The 17,845-nt window shown below is 38.9% G+C and overlaps 1 protein-coding gene across 1 annotated transcript; it reads left to right on the forward strand.

Annotated features, from left to right (window-relative positions):
- The first annotated feature begins 5,131 nt into the window (after positions 1-5,131).
- CA7 (carbonic anhydrase 7) lies at positions 5,132-15,876 on the forward strand. The gene is made up of 7 exons (XM_026856718.1): positions 5,132-5,242; positions 7,253-7,450; positions 10,047-10,165; positions 11,528-11,623; positions 11,862-11,924; positions 13,461-13,616; positions 13,890-15,876. Exons 1-7 carry the CDS (start codon positions 5,203-5,205, stop codon positions 14,010-14,012), a joined length of 795 nt encoding a protein of 264 aa, XP_026712519.1. The 5' UTR covers positions 5,132-5,202; the 3' UTR covers positions 14,013-15,876.
- Positions 15,877-17,845: the final 1,969 nt, after the last annotated feature.

A 17,845-nucleotide genomic window follows, 5' to 3' on the forward strand; every position in this document is an offset into this window, starting at 1 on the left:
GTGCGTGGTGCCGCGGGCCCGGCCCCGCCGCCTCCCGGCCGGGGGTTCCCGGGGAGACGGTACACACACACACACACACACACACACACACACACACACACACACACCCCCCTCCGCGGCCGGCGGGGCCCGCGCACCGGGGGTTACCTCGGGCGGGGCGGCGGGATTCCCCCCCGCGGCTCCTCTGTGGGTCACGGGCGCCGCCGCGCTCTCGGTGATAAAGCGTTCGTGAGGGCACGGAGATTTTCCCAAGCGCGGTGGGGACACGGGAAGAGCTGCCATCGTGGTTCCGCGGAATTGAGACGGCAGTTTGGAAAACGGTAGAAAAACATGGAGCCGGGAAAGCAGCCTTGATGGCTCTGGGGGACACCGAAGTTGATGGGAACCAGGAGCACAGAAACATCACACGCTGCTTCCGTCAGGAATGTGCTTCTAAAGATACGGTGCCACTTCCAGAATTCATATTCAAAATGGGTATTTCTCTGTCTCTGAGCCCACTTTCTGGTATGATGCTCTGAAGCATTTTCCAGCAGTCTGAGTCAGAAGTCCTGCTGATACCCGCGTTCAAAAAATCAGATCTATTTTGCTGAGATGGTGGGCACTATTACAATGATTTCTCTTTAGTATTGAGACAATAAAATGTCTCTATGTACTTCTGTTATGAAAATCTTATAAGATCAACATAGATTGTACTATAAACATGTACAAAAGGAAACTTTCAGATCTTAAAATTCCAACCAAGGTTTCTGGCACTGTTTCAACAACAGAAGAGAGGTCATAAAATGTGTGCATCGTTCCAGCTGATTTGTTAGCCCATAAAAGGGTGTTCTGTTGTCTTTTTAAATCTGCTTCTCTCTAAATATTCAACTTGCTATTTATCTGATGAAATAAAATATACAACAGTATAATTATAATTTAGTGCTTTATACCTTGCAGATGACGTAAAACATCATATAATACAATATAATGCTTCCTCTTTTGTTTTCCCATAGACAGTATCTCCTCCAAAGTTCATTTTTCTCAGGCTTTGTGTTTGCTATGTCATAGTAAATCCTTCCTTCTGTTGAAATTTCAGTGACTGTTAGAATATTTGTAGGAATATTCTGTCCACAAAATCAAAAGTTGTCTCATTCTGTTCTTGCTATGTCTTACAATTATACAGTTTCAACTGGACGAACCATAAATTATAAGAATTATTATTTCAGACTTAGTTCCAAAATATAGTTCTCATTTCTGGTATAAAGCAGCCAGGTGTGTATAGCTTTAAAAGTCAAAGACATGTCATAATAAAAAATGGCATGTGAAGGCTGGGAAACTCCTAGGGAGCCAGGTACCCTGTTCCTCTTTTCCTGCCCCACTTTCCCAATAATGTTCCAAATAATTTCCTTCTTTCCTCTTGGCCCACATTTTATTCAAGATTTTTTCTCTTGCAAAATCGTCTCTTAATTTTATGCATGTCCTTTTTAATGCCTTCTTTACTTAGGGACCTTTCCCCCCCCCTTATGCCAGGGAGAGACTCCCAGTAAATAAATGTTCTTTCCCTTAGAAATCTCATGACTCTCACCATGTAGCTGTGGGAGAAGGATTGCCACTTTCAGCTCCTGAAGTTACACCGGATGCATGTGAATCTCAATATATAGTCATCACATTTTTGTGTTTGCAAATAAAAACTTGAGAATATCAAATCTGAAATTTCTATTGTCAATCAACAAGTGTAGACAGTCACTTTTTAAATGAAATAAAAAGTAATCTGGAATTATTCTGCTTTTTAATGCTTAGTGTTGGCACTACACCAACCTGTTTATATTTACCTTGAGAAGTATTTTTGTGCAGTTTTCTGGATTCATTATAAATTATTTTAATGCACACATAAAGAACAGATGTCACTCTAGTGTAACTCCCGTTTGGAAACCACCAGCATTAGTAATGGCAATATAAGAAGAGAGATGAGCTGCCTGGATAAAGAAGATACTCTTTCAAGAACCTGAAGTGTAGGCAAGGTCTGGAGTGATAAATGTTTTAACATTTAATCTACCCCTACCTGTTGTACTTCAGAGGCTCTAGAGTGAGCAGCCTGTACCCAAACTGTTGTATTTTTGCCTTATTTTTGTTAATAGGCAATAACACATCAGACATGCTCAGATGCATTAAAGAAGGCACATGACACCTGGTTCAAATGTTTGCCATTATTAAAGATGCTCAGTAAAGATAATTGCCAAATGAAGCAAATACAGAGTGCCGTTTAACCATTCACCTTAGAACCAAATAACTATTCTTGCATTTTACATCTCCTAAACTGCAGCTCTGCCCCTCTACAGTGATGCAGTAAGATATACCAAAAGCATTATCCTCAAGTGATGTAACCTCTTGGTGCAAATATCACCCAATGACTCCAGATCTGTATTATAGAGACAACTTGCCTTAGAGATTCAAAAATACAATTTCTTCAAACCTTAATATGTTTCCTCAAAGCTTAACATGTTCAACATCCATTTGGCATTCTCATCTTACCTGGAGCTTTTCTAACCATAATGGTTAGTTCTTATATAGCAATTTTAATAAAGGGAGCTCAGTTTCAATCATGAAGAAAATTATTCTATTTAAAGGGATGGGAAAACTGAAGGCATTTGTTGTTAGTTCAGTATCACAACATAGCGACAGGTTCAGAAGAAGAATCCATGTATTTGTCCTAGGCTGCTGCTCTGTTCACTCATCATTACTGCCAAAGAGGAATAAAACCCTAAGTATGAAGACGGGAAGATGGAATTAACTTGAAACATTTCACTACAGTGGATGGAATGATTTCTTCCTGTCATTCACTGCTAAGCAGACACTTTTGAGATGTAGTCAAAGCCCCTGAGAAATTTGTGGAAATCACAAGTACTTCACTTTTAGCTCAGCATTGGAGAAATCCACCATTTAAGAAAATACCACTCTGTTCTCACTTCCACGAGTGTGATGTAATTATCCTTGATTCAAGCTAGTAAAATTGAGATCAAAATTAGATTACTACTGCAATTTTTGAAGTGATAAATGATCATTTGAGGACAGAATCAATGAAAATCCATACTTAGAGGCAGCCAATGTCAAAGAGGCATCAGGGTTACAGAATAATGTGATGTTTGTATAAGCAGCAGTATTACCCTATCTTTAAGGAAAAGTTAATATTCTCCTCAAAAAGAAATAAGCTGATGGATGGGGGAACACAATATACTGTCTTATACACACTGGCTATCATTTATAGCTAAAGTTTTACTCAAGCTCTTTTCTCCCTTCTTCTCAGCTATTGTCATTCTCCTTTTTCACTTTTTCTAAATCGAACCACTTAAACCTCCATTTTGTGGAGTCCACGTCCTGCCATAAACGTTCATGAGACTCTTGTCTCAGTTTTTCCTATGCCCTGCCTTTGTAGTCCACATCTGTAGACATCTATGTGGTTTTGAATATGAGAAGATAAAAGCTGAAGTGAGGAATGGTGTCAAATGCATGTAGGCATTGGGCCACTTCAATGGCACTGTGCCCTGAAAGCACAGTCAGAGCCTCAGTTTTCAAGCTTCTCTTGAAAATAGTTGTTCAGTAGTTTCTATCTTGCATACAGTTTTCCCCAGTTTATAGTCTGCTTTTTTCACATAAAAAATTCCTCTTCCATTTCTTCTTTTCACTGGTAAGTTGGTATTTTTTGTACTTTTTCCCATGGTCTAGAACAGCTTTCTTGACTATTTGCATCTGACTGACTTGATCTACATCTGGCTTCCCTGTCTACAGACACGGCACTGAGCCACACAAGAATGAGAACCAAAGCACCAGAACTTCTCACAGCTCATTTGTCCTACTAAGCAGCAAAGTACCGTAACCCAGTGGCAGCATCTCTGTACTACTTCCAGTGCTGGAGCCACCGTGAGTGTGTGTGTACAGACTGTCTGGCCACAGACACCTGCGGTGCCAGTGCCTGGTGCGTGTGTCAGGCCTGGGCAGGGACCTGAGTAGGTCATAGTAGTTCAACAGAAATAAATTGAGAAGTTGACCTCAGTAAGTCATTGTAGAACTACTCTATGGACTCTTTTATAGCGGTTTACATCCCTTATTGAGTGATTTGGCTTGCATCAGTGAATCTCAAAGGTTTTATAGCTGAATCCTATGGAAAGCTTCTGAAAAAGGAAATTAATCTTACAAGGCAATACCACAATATAAAAGTTGCATAAAATGCTTTCATTGATTTTTTTTCTTCCATTTTCTTGATTGCACAATAGAGAGATCCTATTTCTGTGTGCTGTTGTCTTTGTGAAAATCAATGTTTATAGAACAGACAGCGTTTCCTCAGATCTGACAAAATTATTTCCAAAGAGCCATTTTTTCTTGCCATAAAGATGACTTAAGATATCGTACAGCTGAAGATCGGGTATCTCATTGTAGCCTCTTCATGGGTTTAGGAAGCTGCAGGCAGCTACTGGATCACACCAGATAACTGAAGCTTCACGGATCAGCTCCTTTCTCTAGTCTGCTGTGTTCTACTCCCTAATATAACCACACTTTTACAGTTGTCTTTTCACAAAGTTTCTTTACTTACAAAGAAAAAACAAATCGGATTGCTAATTTATCCTTAATTGATGTGATTTTTAGTTTAAAAGTAGCACAGGTAATTTTTTCTGAGATGAGAATGTTCTCCATCTCATCTAAGCACTGATTCTGAAGTTTTAATGACAAATCAGGTGGAAACATAATTAATTTTTTGCAGCTGGATAGAGTATTTAAGAAAAGAGAGGCAATGATGTTTCTCCCTGCAGAACATAAAAGTGAGAAGGACAGTTCTCATTAAAATCTGCAGGTGTTGCTGTGCCCTGACGCTCGGAGCAGTTTATGGCATTGCTGCCTCATGGTGTAAGATGGGTAAATAGTACTGCTTTTTCCTAAATTTGATCCCCATGCCACGTAGACAGTCCTGGTTCCTCTCTAAGTCCCGGGACTTCAGTTATCTCAGTTTTACATTTTCCTTCTCTTGTGCTGAGTTGGCAAATAGATGAGCAGCAGCGAACCTGGGAGCAGGAGGAAGGCGGGTGCGTTCCCTGCCCTGCAGGAATCGCTTTGCTTGCTCTGTATCTTTAAGGGGCTGACCCTAGCCCACGGTGAGCCATTATAAAGGCAGGTAAGCAGCAGTGCCCCGCTCAAAGAGCTGAGAACAGAGCAGGGTGCAGCTCCCCTAAAATGACTGGCCACCACAGTTGGGGATATGGGCAGGATGACGGTAGGTTATGGCATTTCCGCGCTGCATCTCTCTGTCTTCCCCCACTCGTTTTCTTTCTAGAACTGTTGCCTGAGCCCTGCAGAGCTGCCTGCATTTCGATGTCTGCAAGCATCAAGTATATACAGCAGGTAATTCATTACTTTATTGATAATAAATAGTACCCAGAAAGTGGCACCGAAAAAGGCACAAACTTACGCCTGCTGCCTTTCATTGTTGTAATCGATGTTCCTAAACTGAGGGAAGCAGTACTGAGTGTTTTTTTCAGGCTGCAGATATTACAGCTGGGTCCCTTTCCAAAAAGCTGTTATGAAGAGGATTAACTGTGTCTGTCTCTCCAAAAGCGATTCTTTTAAGTAAAAAAGATTTAGTAGAGTGGTAATAGATCTTCTGATCCTGTGCAGCTGTTGAAATGTGATATCTAGGCTTCCACAGGAGTGAATAAAATGAGGTGTATGTTATATTTCTAGAACATCAATAAATTGTACAGATCAGTATCACAGATCTCTTATAGAACAATTTATGCTTTCTGATTTGACAGTTTTTAATTTAGTCATCCTTTTTTGCTTCCCACCTCCAAGAATGTGTGTCAGAGTGAGAGGATATGTGAAGCTACTGAAAAATTCCTACCATAGTGTCTTATAGCACCTGTATCCTTTCTAGAGAAGGATGGATGAGTGACTGATGTTGTCCAATAAGACAGTCTTTTGCATCGCTTCTAGGACTCTCTATTGACAGCAATTTATTTTAGCTGCTGAGTGTCCAACAACAATCTTTTGTATAACCTTCAGGAGCCAGTCCTCTTAACAGCAATTATTTTAGTTTCTATGAGTCCAAAAGCAACTTTGAATGCTAAGTAAAGCTGGTTAGTGCTAGTAGGTAAGTGTTACATGTTTGGCCATATAGGTAGTAGTAATCAAGCCATGTATATTCTTATGAAGCTTATAAGAGACAAATCATATTGCTTAAGCTTGTGTAACAGCATTAAAATCCTAAATCTGCTTTATAGGTAGGCTGAGAAAAGATATTATTTTATAAGCTTAGCTTTTCAGAAAATGTCAAAGACAAGTAAGAGTACAATGGATCACTGGTTTTGTTACGTGAACTCAAAGGAGAATACCTGTGCTTGATTAAAAGAGTTTCCACTTGTGAAAGTATGTGACAATAGCACAACTACAAATGTGCTTCTTCAGAATCTTAAAGTAAAATACTTACTGTTAATACTTCGTGAACATTGGCAGTAGAAGAATTTTGATTGCTTCTTGCACTACCATACCAAAGTAGAAAAAGTCGTAAGAATAAGTAATTCTTTGATACAGATAAGGTTTTATTATCTCAAACAGCATAAGACTGTTCCAGCTCTGGCAGCAGAGTGCTGTACTATTAAATTGGTCTTTCTCCCCACTGTTGGGGTCAGGAAGTCTGAAAATGTTAATTATCACACTGTACCTTTCACTCGGGGTAGAGAGATACCATAATGGGCATGAGTGAAGAATGAAGCTGCCTCAAAGATTTACTGCAGTCATAAAATGGTTTTAAAAATAACTGCATAGTCAGTAGCTAAGAGATTGAGTCATCTGCATCTAATTTGAATCACTGGAGCTTTTACACTATCTTTCCCAGGAAGAATTAAATGCTGTTTCTTTGGGGGAGTGTATGTGTGCATGCAAGTGTGTTTACGCTTGCACCCACCTTTGAAGGTCTACAGATACCTTAGCAATGTAATTACAAACTCCACAGAAAACTGGTGGCACACGTAACTGAAGATATGGCAGTCTGATGTGCTGCGATTTCCTCAGTGTTTTGTATAAGATGCTTGAATCCCCCATCTTGTTGCAGCCTGTTTGTGCTAATAAAAACACACCAGCTTAGAATTTAAGTGGACTTCAGATATCAAACTTTCAAGTCACTCCTGATCAGCAAGCTTTACTCCAAGCATCATGAAAGCCTGTAATGATTAATTTGTGTATAGTAGGAAAAAATAATGGTGCTTTCCTTTCTTTCATTTTGAAGGACCTTCAGAGTGGCACAAATCTTATCCCATTGCCCAAGGGAACCGCCAGTCACCTATTGATATAGTTTCTGCAAGAGCAGTTTATGACCCTAATCTGAAGCCACTTATTATCTCCTATGAATCATGTACATCTCTCAACATCTCCAACAATGGCCATTCAGTTATGGTTGAGTTTGAAGATACTGATGACAAGACAGGTGAGACTAATACACAGCTGACTAACTTGGACTACCATATTGTGACTTAGTTAGGGCAACAATTAAGTACGTTCTGTATAGGCTATTTTATATGATGTGTAATTACAGTTTAGAACAAAGCATATGACCAGAGCCCTTTATATTTTTGTTGTCTTGAGCCTCACATTTCTTGTCTTCACTTGAGTCTGCCTAGCAATGCAATATTGCACAGCAGTAGTGTTTCTGCATTAGGAAAAGCTCTTGCATCAGGGCAATCAGAAGTTTGTTTGCAGTGCTTCCCTTCTAAATGGGGATTGTCAATTTGCTAGACAGGGAATCCATGTATCTCCAGCACTCCTAGACCACATCAGCATGCAGAGTAGCTATGCACGCTCCTCACTGCCCTGTTTCTATGATCATCCAAATCAAAGATGCTAACACACATGCCAGCTCTTTCTGGCTCACTGCCCAGTTTCCATCCACAGGGGTAGGGAAAAGATGATGAGCAGAGATCAAGTCATACAGCGTAATCACCCTAATCATAGCCACTACACCAAGTTGTATCTGACCAGTCACTGTTACGTTGCATTGTTTTCTTGTTCCTCCCTGCCTCATAGCAGTTCAGGTTCTTCAGAAATTATAAAATCTTCAGCTAATTCTGGGTTGGTAGCAGCTTGTGGATGTTGGGCTATCCACAGTTGTATGTTATTCTTGTCTCAGCTCTTGGCAAAAAATATAAATGCTTTAAATGATTGATTACTTCTGTTAATTCTACTTCCATAGTAAACCTTGCTTTTACATCTGGGGGGTAGGGGAAGAGCAATCAAATGGAGATGATTAAGTAGATGATAAATGGAAAGTGCATTTAAAAAAAACCCTTCTGAACGATTTTTAAACCTATCAGCTGGTTTCATCTTCCATTTGGTTGTGTTTATTGATTCTAGCTAAATAAAATATTCTAGATACTCAAAACAAGTTACTCTGTCTGTCTGTGCTGGTAACCCTTTGAAAAATGGTTTGGGGTTAAAACTCCAGCCCTTTTATTTTAAAACTTCCCTTCTGGAATGAATTTAAAACTGCCCAAGTGAATGGTCAGGTTCTCAAGCATCTCTACTGAATTTAAAAAGATTGGATGTGCATTTTCAAAAGTCTTATTTCACAGATCCCTTAAGCATGTAACTGTCAAAGAGCATTTGTAAAATATATCTAGAAGCATTATCTTAGCTTGCTAACTACTTTTGTGCAATTCTAAACTATAACTACGTAGCAGTGAACTTTATCCAGCTGTAGAAGTTTAAGATCATAATCTATTACTCTGCATTTAGAGATACAGACTCAGAGCACATGCAGGAATGAGGACCTCTGCCCTTTCTACACTAAGCACATGCCTTGTTTTAATAACACTTTCAAGGAAGAAGACTGCTAGAAGTAGAAAACGTGGTTTAAAGTGTTTTTAGTTGTGTTGAAATAGATCTAGTGACTCACAGCTCTGCATAAATGGCACAACAGAATTTTGACAGTAACCCATCATAGCTAGATTTCTTAAAAATAATATTTGAGACAGGTGATGCATTCCATTGGTAAGTTCAGAAAATCATACTAGGAGATATTTATATTATTAATTAATACAAAAGTCTTTTCTTTGGCAAGGCCAGTTTCCTGCATAAAGGCCAGCTGGAACTATGCACATGTGGTAGGCAAGCCCCAGCTTTAGTTATTTCATTAAAATGTTATGGACTACACTGAGGGTAAGTGCTTTACAGATACTAAATGAAATTTTAGTTTTCTTAATATAAGATTTTGATGAGGTTTTCATGTCTGTTGTGCCAAATTTATTTGATTTAGTGCCATATAAAATTACAGAAGGATTACTGATGCTGTTGATAAAGTATCTTCTCTAGGTGGCATCTTAAACATTAATCTCTTCTTAAGTGCTATTTCTAAATGATATATGAAGGTTCTCTGTAGCATTTCCTCACCATTAGAAGGTGATTTGATATTCTTAGTGGTGTCATGTAAAGTACAAGCTATTATATTACTACTTTTATGGGATCAGGTATTTAAAGAAACAGAATATATATATATATATATATATATATAAATATAAAAATAAATAAATAACCCTCACTGGAAGTAAAGATACTCTAAAGAGGAAATACTTAGCTGAATTGTCTACCTGATCCTTAAGGTATCTACAGTCTTTTACACAAAATCTTGGGTAGCACTGTCAAATATTTTAGGTACATGAGTTTCAAATTGTGATTTTATTTTTTTTTTTTTTTTTTTTAATATTCAACTTGGATTTATTGTGTTTAACAGGAAAGGCAAAATTGTAACAATGGCTACCACGTGTCAAATACAGTCTTTCAAAAAAGCTACAAAATTTTGTATAAGTAGCCACACAATGTCTTTAAATTAAATTTTTACATTAATTCAGGTGCTTATCATTAAGAAATCTGACCCTTCTATATATCTAGATGATGCATCTCTTTCATATTGGCGAATGGGAGATGCTGATGGCTTTTTTTCACTGTTGTGCTAACAGTAGTTACTTTTTACTAACAGGAAGCTAAAAAGCCAGGATACTTAAGCTTTTTTCCTTTTTTTTTCTGTCTAGCAATCAGCGGTGGTCCCTTTGAGAATCCATTTCGGCTAAAGCAGTTTCACTTTCACTGGGGGACAAAGCATAGCCAAGGATCAGAGCATACAATTGATGGCAAATCTTTTCCCTGTGAGGTAATAATGTGTTCTACAGATGGGATCAATTCATGCAAATGCTGTTGACAAATGACTGCCTGCAGTGGGGATTGCGTGTCCCTTAGGATTCTGATTGCTTACTCACCATGGTTATGTCAGCACAGACTTTATAAGAATTAAACAACCCTGCTGGTGCTATACATGGCTTAGAAATGACTTCATCTGGGGGCTCTTGAGACAGTTCTGCAAAGCTAGGACCAGGCACAGGCCTTTCCCAGCACAACCTATCCCAAATACTATGGTAGCATAGCACCCTGGAGTCTACCAGTGAGTACTGGAGCATAGTGATTCATGGAATGAAGGCCTGTACCAGGGCAATTAGGTCACTGGTTAATGCCTGATTTGTTTCAAATTAAAGCTGTGTGGTGTGTTGAGCCTGACTGGACATCAGGTGTCCATGAAAGCTGCTCTGTCACTCCCTCTCCTCAACTGGATAGTGGAGAGAAAAATGTAAGGAAAGGCTTGTGGCTTGAGATAAGGACAGGGAGAGACCACTCACCAGTTACCATCATGGGCAAAACAGACTTGAGTAAGTTAGCTTAATTTATTACCAATCAAGTCAGAATAGGATAATGAGAAATAAAACCAAATCTCATGGAAACACTTTCCCTCCACCCCTCCCTTCTTCCAGGGCTTAACTTTACTCCTGATTTTCGCTGCCTCCTCCCCACCAGTGGTGCAGGGGGACAGGGGTTGGAGGTCGCAGTCAGTCCATCACCTGTTGTTTCTGCTGCTCCTTTTTCTTCAATGGGAGGACTCCCCACACTCTTCCCCAGCTCCATCCTTCAGGCACAGACTGCTCCAGCGTGGGTCCCCCACGGGGTCACAAGTGCTGCCAGCAGTCCTGCTCCACTGGGCTCCTCTCTCCATGGGCCACAGGTCCTGCCAGGAGCCTGCTCCAGCCTGGGCTTCCCACGGGGTCACAGCCTCCTGTGTGTAGGTGTGGGGTCCTCCCCAGTGCAGGGCACAGCTGCCTCCCCGGGTGCTGCACCAGGGCCTGCAGGGGAATCTCTGCTCTGGCACCTGGAGCATCTCCTCCCCCTCTTCTTCACTACCTTGGTGTCTGCAGAGTTGTTGCGCTCTCATTCTCATTGCTCTCCCCTGGCTACAGTTGCACAGGTTTTTTCCCTGCTAAGTACGTTATCCCAGAGGTGCTACCACCATCGCTGATTGGTTTGGCCTTGGCCAGTGGTGAGTCCATTTTGGAGTCAGCTGGCATTGGATCTATCAGACCTTCATTCTGTTATGAACGACTAGCAGTGCCTGTTAACACGAGACAACCTATGTTCACAGCTTCTATCACTAATTTGTTTAATTCTTATTTGTTATTTTTCTCTAAAGCTCCACTTAGTTCACTGGAATGCCAGAAAATATGCAACATTTGGAGAAGCAGCAGCAGCTCCAGATGGCTTGGCAGTAGTTGGTGTTTTCTTGGAGGTAAGAATCACAAAAATAGCAAGTTTACATGATGAAAAGCATTATGCTGTCAAGTGTTTGAGAACCAAGCCACACATATAAGTGCTTAAGGAAAACAGATGACTTATTGGAAGCAGTAACTCATTGCAAATTGCTGTTAAACTTTAGTAGGAATGTTGAAATTCAGATAAGAAAACAACACCTATTCAAAGCGTAATTATAACCATTCTTATTTAACCTGTCTCTTCCGTTATTTTAGATTGGGAAAGAACATGCCAATATGAACAGACTCACTGATGCTTTGTACATGGTAAAATTTAAAGTAAGTTTTAAGCTCTTTAAATGTCATTTTCTGGGATATTCTTTATAAATCAAGCTCATGATTGAGACAAAAATGGAAAATCACCCACCACAAATCTTCCCATCATTAGAACATCATAGAATAGAATGCTTTGTGTTGGAAGGGACCTTAAAGACCATCTAGCTCCAACCCCCCTGCCACAGCAGGGACACCTTCCACTAGACCAAAGCCCTGTCCAACCTGGCCTTGAACACTGCCAGGGAGAGGGCAGCCACAATTCCACTGGGCAACCTGTTCCAATGCCTCATCACTTTTTTGCCTGATCCTGGGTGCCTCCCAAGGCTATGCTAATCCCACTGGTCAGTCAGAGGTTCTACCTTTCCCAGAGTATCTAAAATCAAAAGCTCAATGACCCTCTAGGTTTAGCTCTTACACCCAGCAAAATAATCCTTCCATTGAGCCTAACCTTAAAGGTTAAAGCTGTCTGCTGCTGCAAAGCTCTGTCAGGGGACAATCTTAATGAAGCCCTGAGCTAGTCTGCTCATACAGTGATACCTCAAAGTGGTCTTTAACCAGCTGTATCTGGGAGCTTTGCTGAAAATTGATACCTGCTGCACTTTCTCAAGTGCAGACCAATGAGACCACTACAAATGTTACCCTTTCCGGCTTCACATGAGGTCAATGCAATCTACAATATGTGTAAGTTCTAATATGTAAAATAAAATATCTAACACTTGAATGGGCATATTATTTCTTGCTCCTCTGTATACAATGGTGGAGAACAGGAAATGATGGCAGTTACACAGCAATACGTAGGCCACAAACACACTAAATGATACTTTAAGTGATTTCTTCCACTTGCAGGAAAGTTACCCCTCAGTTGTAGTGATGGGAGGTCTGCAGGTTGTCCATTGGCGCTAGGCTGCTCATTCTGTTCCTTGAGCAATTTTACAAACAACTGGACAGTGCTTTGACTGAGTACCTTTCCTGCAGGCTGAAAAATCTTGCCCTAGACTGTGGTAGTTAAGGCAATCACTACTTTAGGCAGCACCTCCTTCTGTTTACTGGGCTTTTGGTTGATCCACCTTTCTCTAAAATTAGACTTGAAAGCTTGATTTTTAAGGCTAATATTTATCATAGCAGACAATGACTGTTTGGGGCCAAGTTTTCCATAATTAAAATTTTCTACTGAAATAGATGGGAAGCATAGAAAATAGCAAGTAATGAGACAAGGAATTCTGCAATATTATCTATAGCTCACACTGAACACAATGCAGGAAGTGTATTCTGTATATAATTTTTAGACCTTTTATGACAAGAGATTAACTTTGGTAGAGGCCATGGGGCAAGAACTCAAGGTCCAGTAAGCCAGCAGCAGGCATCCACTTGCCACGCTACTCTTGGATAACAGTTGTTATAAGTCAGCCAAACCTTTATAGACTTTTCCTTTCCCCTACTTTTTAAAATTACTTTAGCATTTTTTCCTGTTTCAAAGAGTTCTCTAACCTGTACTTGAAAGTAAAAATAGATTTCAAGTATCTTTTTTTTGTTTCCCAGGGAACAAAAGCTCAATTTAGAAGCTTCAACCCCAAATGTCTCCTGCCTTTGAGCCTAGATTATTGGACATACCTTGGTTCTTTGACAACACCACCTCTTAATGAGAGTGTAACATGGATAGTGCTGAAAGAACCCATCAGAATTTCTGAGAAACAGGTAAACTTTTGATATTCTCCCACTTCTTGTAGGATTCAACACTGGATAAACAGGCAGTGACTCTTTTGATTTGCAGTGGGGCTAAGTTAAAAGACCATTAGCCTGTTCAATAATCAGGGCTTCTGTTTTTCTGCTAATGCTCTCTGGGATCTTTGCTTGAACCCATTCTGTGGACAAATTAAAACATAGTGAATACTTTCCTTTGGTCCTTTGTTAAAAGCATTAATATTGATTGTCCTCTTAAGCAGTAAATGATTTCACCTGAATTTACAGCTGGAGAAATTCCGCATGCTCCTTTTCACCAGTGAGGAAGACCAGAGGATCCAAATGGTGAATAATTTTCGCCCTCCTCAGCCTCTTAAGGGGAGAGTAGTTCGAGCTTCCTTCAAGGCCTGAAGAAAACTGATAATGGCCCTGAGATATCCAAGAGCTTCCACATCTGAGATGCTATAAACAGGAACTCTGGTCTTCAGATCACTCATGGAACACAAGATAGACATTTCCATAAACACTCTACTTGGAAGGGGACAACCTTCTGGCTTTATATTTCATTTGAATTGCTCATTCTTTTGAGAAATGGGATCTTTTTAACTTGCACTTTTTAATATAAGGGATAGTTGAATAAACTAGAGTGTTCTTCAAGACTCAATCTAAGATTAAATTAAAATCCCTCTTATTATAAAATGGGAAATTATGTAAAGATCTGCTAATACTGATGACTGCAACTTTTAATTGTCTCATTTAATGTGATGAAACAGTCAAGAATTTTGGACAATTTGGACTTAAATTTTCCTTACTGATTTTTTTGTTAGCGTTTGCTGATCTCTGCCTGATTTAAAGACTGCTTTCACTGTATTGCTGTCTGACACATACAGTGCACGCTAATAGCACTAGAAAAAAGTTCTTTACTCGCCTCAAGTAGGCACTGGTATGAAAACTACATATATATTTTAAAATTACTGTTCAAAGATGCTATTTTATAACTAATTTAAAATAACAATGTAAATGCTGTGTTTAAAAGCAGACCATTTTATTGCAGTGTTGTTCAGACATAAATTGTTTTACCCCATGCTGCATACAATGCCTTTGTCAGTTTTGTGGAAAAGAACATCTATAGCAATTCAGGTGTGTGGTTTGTGGTTCTCAATTGCTCAAATTCTACCTCAGTTAAGTGATTTGCTCTGCAATACAACCTTCTTCATCGTCTGCCCTAAAGAAAGTAGGTGTTTTGTTTAGTTTTGGGACCTAACATGGGTAGACCTTGACTGCACTGAACGTGCATAGCTGCACAAATCATCCCCTCGCTATGGCAGTCTGTCAGGGATACTCCCTGCAGATACAAGGTTCAATCAGTCCTGGGTCCTTTTACCTCTCCAAAAGAAAGTTGCTTTTGAAAAGCCATGTGTTAGTATTAATGCTTCTGCAGCTTACTGACAAAATTCAGACTTAGGTCTCTGGTACTTAATACAGGGATGTTATCTGTAACTACCCAGTTTACTTTCAGTTACTTTAATTCTGGGCTTCAAATGTTCTACTTCATCTGTACAGTTCAGAAAAATTGCTGATGCTTATTGATTTTCATCAGCTTGGAGAAATCAAAGATGTACAGTGTAAAGGAAAGCAGGAGGGGGAAGGAGAACAGCTACTATGGGCTGCTCTCCTTTTTCAGAAAGGGAGAGAGACACTAGGTGTGGACAGTACAAGAAATGGGAGACTAAAATTCCAGACCTAATTCTTCTATAGTTTTTCTGGTACCCTAACTTAAAACTTTCCATTCCTCAGTTTCCTCTTATATAAAAGGAGAATAACACTGACCTACCTCACAGGGATGTTGTGAGGGCTAACTCAGCATTGTTTTAGATGTGAGATTCTTATGCAGCGGATGCTAAAGGAAACAGAAAATCATTACTAAATGCAATGGTTTTAGCTATTATGAATGTAATTTTGCTAGTAATGCAAACTGGTATTGCAGGAAATCTATTTAATGTATCTTAATTTCTTTAAGAAATGAAATAAATGAGACTTTAAAATGTGCATATATTCATCCTTTATTTTGAATACCTCGCCCTATGTGCAGCAGTGTTTTTCTTGGACTTTCATTAACAGAAGTGTTTTGATATCTTTAAATGAGATTCCTTGATCCAAAGTAGATATGCTTAGATTGTTTACCTTCAGTTTCATAGAAACCTTGATTATGCTATGGTAGAATAATCTAAGTACAAATGAGTTAATCTTCCCAAGTTTCTGGGCTTTTTTTTTTTAAACTTCTAGAAAGCTTACCTCTGTTTAGGTTTTTAGTCTATACTACAATTATTCCCATCTTTTGGGACTAGCAGTTTCTCCTTCAGCTTAATCCTTTCACTAGAATTCTGACATATTTTGTTCATCTTGAATGTTTTTTTTGTCCTGTCAAATTATTATCATGAACCTTATGTCCTTGTTAAAGTTAGTCTCTCCGTGTAGGTTTTCATTTTAAAATGTAAAAAGTCTTTCAAAAGAACCTTATGTATTTGATAACCCAAATAAATTTTATGAGGGGTAAACTAAAATACTTTCCTGTTTACAGTTTAACCAATATTACTTACCATATATAGCTTAATAAAGCTACCAAAGTACTGCTGCATTAGTATTAGTACACACTTTCACAGAGCCAGTTACTGATTGATATTTTCTGTTTTCTCTCATTCTAGGCATATAATTAGGTTTCTGCTCCCTCAGTCTCTCACAAAGGTAAAATTTTGTATACCAAAATTGCTAATAAAACTAAACTCTTATTTATCCACAGAATGTGTCCATTCTGTCACCTTGAACACAGTACTTAAGCTTCTTTAAGGGTGGTTTACTCATGAGCAACAGAAGGATAATATTTAGCTCACAAGGTTGTTGTAAAAGATTAGCTATTGTAAAGAGCTTTAAATGCTGAATCACCCAAGGTGTTCGGTTTCTGGGAGCAACCCAACTATACTTCCCTTCAGAAATAAATTTTATCTTATTTACAACTTTTTTCAGTTGTTAAAGAACCTGATCTATTTTTATCATGGTGAAGCAAAATATCAAAGGAAGCCTTTTATGTTCTTGTTTATTGAAACCCTGGTTTTAAAGCTATAAACTACTTTCTACAGTTTAATGCATTTCATTTATTTTGAGGTTAGAAAAGCAAAATGCAAGAAGAAATATATCTGAAGTAATGAATTTTATTGTATGGTCAGTGAATAATGCAATCAGTATGATGAAGGCATAGTATTTAGTTAGACTGAGCTTTGCTGTACTGTCTTTTCCCTGTAACTGAAAGCATAGTCCACCAGGAAAACATACTCAAAATAATAATAAAACTGATTGGTGATTTTAATTCTTTTGGGGGGGGAACTTTCTAAATTATTTTTCAGTAGGGGTAGCATGAAGAGCTGCTCTATTGATCCTCATTTAGAAAAGTTCTAGTAATAATATTCTGGGGTACAAGGAACCATGTTCATTTGTATTCCTTATACAGATTCTGGACTTGTTAAGTTAACTGTATTTCAACCAATACATTGAGAGCCTTATAGCAAGAACTCCTTTATTTCTTTTACCAGCGTTATTTTATCTTGTTATTTGTGAGATGAGTATCACCAAACCTAAGGACTGTATGCTATATTTATAATATATTCTGAGACCCTCAGCAGATACTAACTATAACAGTACAAACTTCTGATATTTAATAATTTCACTTCTGAACTGCAATACATTTTGACGCTTGCGTATATAGATGTGACCATCAATTTACAAAGTGCTGTGTTTTGTAACACTCTAGGAATCAAGCCACTCTTAGCAGTTTGCTTGCCTGAACTCCCAATAGTATTCTAGCTAGTGCCTCTAGTACAAATGTCCCCCTCAAATCCAATTCATAGGGCTAAATACTTGTGCTATGCATCAGTGCTTTCTGAGGATTTGCAGAAACTTCATCTTCTGTTTCCCTTCTGAAACGTCTTCCTCTGCACACAGATGTTACTCATCAAAGCTCTTCCATCAAGGGCATTTATATTCTAGAACGTGTGCTATCCATATCTTCTACCAACTATGTTGAAAGAAAAATAGCAGTAGAATCTAACTACTCCAGCAAGACTTAACTTGTAATAGGATCACGGCTGTCTTGAGTGAGAGAACATGAGGCCTAGTATTTAGGACAGTGACTGAAATTTCAGAGTTGTAAAAGCTAGACTCAAAATGCCATCTAGTGGCTGGCTGTTTCC

This window comes from Athene cunicularia (genome assembly GCF_003259725.1).
Source record: "Athene cunicularia isolate RWA chromosome 11 unlocalized genomic scaffold, athCun1 chr11_part1, whole genome shotgun sequence".
In the NCBI taxonomy this organism is placed as follows: domain Eukaryota; kingdom Metazoa; phylum Chordata; class Aves; order Strigiformes; family Strigidae; genus Athene; species Athene cunicularia.